The sequence below is a fragment of the Elephantulus edwardii genome, unplaced genomic scaffold, assembly GCF_000299155.1.
Source record: "Elephantulus edwardii isolate Elephantulus edwardi_28Jun2011 unplaced genomic scaffold, EleEdw1.0 scaffold00193, whole genome shotgun sequence".
Lineage (NCBI taxonomy): Eukaryota > Metazoa > Chordata > Mammalia > Macroscelidea > Macroscelididae > Elephantulus > Elephantulus edwardii.
In genome coordinates, this window is record NW_006399943.1 from 4139877 (window position 1) to 4142616 (window position 2740).

The 2740-nt window shown below is 59.2% G+C and overlaps 1 protein-coding gene across 1 annotated transcript in view; it reads left to right on the plus strand.

Annotated features, from left to right (window-relative positions):
- The first annotated feature begins 161 nt into the window (after positions 1-161).
- SS18L1 (synovial sarcoma translocation gene on chromosome 18-like 1) overlaps positions 162-2740 on the plus strand; it is a 9980-nt gene continuing 7401 nt past the window's right edge. Inside the window, exons 1-4 of the mRNA XM_006896869.1 lie at positions 162-238; positions 572-656; positions 1138-1282; positions 2241-2438. Of these exons, the coding sequence (XP_006896931.1) occupies positions 162-238; positions 572-656; positions 1138-1282; positions 2241-2438 (505 nt within the window). The remainder of the gene's footprint in view (positions 239-571; positions 657-1137; positions 1283-2240; positions 2439-2740) is intronic.

The following is a 2740-nucleotide window of genomic DNA, read 5'->3' on the forward strand; positions in this document are numbered from 1 at the left end:
CCTCTGCACTCACCCCTGCTCTCCTGCGTCCTCTGCACTCACCCCTGCACTCCTGCGACCTCTGCACTCACCCCTGCACTCCTGCGTCCTCTGCACTCACCCCTGCTCTCTTGCGTCCTGCACTCACCCCTGCTCTCCTGCCCTCAATTATGTCCCCGCAGATGCTGGATGAGAACCACCAGCTGATCCAGTGCATTCTGGACTACCAGAGCAAGGGCAAGACGGCCGAGTGCACTCAGTAAGTGCCCACCGCGCCCGTGGTTCCGTGGGAGATGGGCCTGTCAAGACCAGGACGGGTTCAGATCAGACCTTGCAGAGGCATTCACCCGCAAGTGGCATTTTCAGAGGCCCCCAGCGTGGAGATGGCCCCCCAAGGCCAGTGGGAGGACTGCTGTGCCTTGGGGGGGTCCATCTCCATTATCTGTGGTGCTGGCTCCTCCCAGCCCCCCTCAGGGTTATCTAAGCTGCCCTCCACCTCTGCCTTCAGCCTTGTACGTAGGTGACCTCGGGCTCCATCCCTGTGCCCTGGGGCAGCCTGTGACCATAGTGCCTTGATGTCCCACCCCCGCAGATACCAGCAGATCTTGCACCGCAACCTGGTGTACCTGGCCACGATCGCCGACTCCAATCAGAACATGCAGTCCCTGCTGCCCGCCGTGAGTGTCCACAGCACCCGAGAGCGGAGGGGAGGAGTCCACCAGAAGGGCTGCTGGCATGTGACCGTCACTGCAGTGCCAAGGTCCCCTGATGGACCTCAGACCCCCATCAGCAGAAAGTCTCGGGGGTCAGCAGGAGATGTGGGCCGAGCAGTGGACAGACCAGGGACAGGTGGCCCACTTGCACCCTGGGGAGTCGGTACCAAGGCTCCAAACAGCCTATGTGTAGTCCTGGAGATGTGGAGAGGGGGTCACAGGGAGCCGGCCGGGCAGCTGGCTTGTCACCAGGAGTAGGGCTGTGTGGGCACCCAGGTTGAGATACATCTGCCATGAGTCTGTGGGTTTGTCCGGAGGTGTCCTGGCTCTCTGGGCTCCTCCGCTCACCTCTGACGGCAAAGACTGGATGTCAGGGAGCTGCGGCCTGTGGGGCAGGTGACCTGGCAGCCTCTCGGGCAGACTGGCAGCTGCCTCTCCTCTGCAGCCACCCACGCAGAACATAAACCTGGGCCCAGGAGGGCTGGCACAGAGCGGCTCCGGCCAGGGCCTGCACTCCCAGAGTGGCCTTGGGGACAGCATCGGTGCAGCACTGCCCCCCACCTCCCTCATGCAAGGCCAGATCGGCAATGGTGAGTACGTGGGGGCCAGCTCTGTGGTGTCCTACCTTGACTGAGGGGAGGCTCCCTTCCCCATCCGGATGCTCAGAGGCCACCTCCCACGAATACACTGTGTCCACATGGACTTTCTGGCTGATTCTGATGTCCTCTCCCCAAGTGTGAGGATTAGAACCTAAAACCCTGACTCCAGGGATTTGCACAGCTCTGGCCTTCAGGAAGCCAGCCTCGGGGCATGGCCTCAGGATGGGACCTTGAGGTGGGGCCTCTGAGTGGGTCCAGTGCCACCTCTAGTTACTAGGCCAGTCCTTGACTCATGGGCTGTCCAGGTCTCCTGTTGATTCTCTCACAAGAGTCTGTCACTGCTCTCGTCTCTGTGAGACCTGTGGGCACAGCTGACTGTCATAAGTTGGGTTGAAAAATCATGAGGACAGTTGACCGTGACACACGGAGTTGACACTGGACACGCTGTTTTCCATCCAGTTCTGCGTTGACAGTTGTAGGCATGGTTGATGTCGCACATTGAGGTTATGACCAGCACACATGGGGTTGACACACACTCAGGTGACCATCGCGCGTTGGGGTCGACACCCCAGCTGTGGGCATAGGTGACCACGTGTTTGAATTGACACCCCTGGGTGTGGTTGACTACTGCTTACTGGGGTTGACACCTCTGGGTACAGATAACGGTCATACTGGGTTGCGTGATTGACCAAAGTATTGGGATTGGCACATTGGAGTTGATGTCAGTGGGCACAGCTGATTGACCCATTGGGTTGACACTCAAGGGCACGGTCCACCACCATGTATTGGGGAGACACCCCAGCACGGTCCACCACCACATATTGGGGCGACACCCCGGCATGGTTGACTGGTCGCTGGTGTTCCTATGTTTATTCCTCTGTCAGTGACATGGTCATTCACTGAACTGGTGTCAGCAGCTCCTGGCCATCTCACCCATCACTCCCAACAGGTCCGAACCATGGGTCCCTGCAGCCGACAGCACAGAGCACACTGCCCACTACTTCCATGAGCATGTCCAGCGGCAGCCACAGCTCAGGGCCTGGATACAGCCATGCGGGGCCCACCTCACAGAGTGTACCACTGCAGGGCCAGGGCACCATTGGCAACTACGTGTCTCGGACCAACATCAACATGCAGTCCAACCCAGGTACCTGGACTCTCCACTCCCACGCCCCGGGACGGCAGTGTCTCCAGCTGTGGGGGGCAGTGAACGTGGGTTGACTGACCTCAGAGATCAGAGGTGAGGGTGCACATCACAAAGAGGTCAAGTTTGTAGGTTACAGATCAGGGGTTAGGGTTGAAGGTCACATGAAAGTTGGGGTGGGGACTGTAGGTCACAAAAGGTCAAGGAGAAGGACTGCAGCCCACAGAGAGGTCAAGGGCGAGGGTTGCAGATCACATGGAAGTCAAGAGTGAAGGCTGCAAGTCACAGAAAGGTCGAGAGGTACC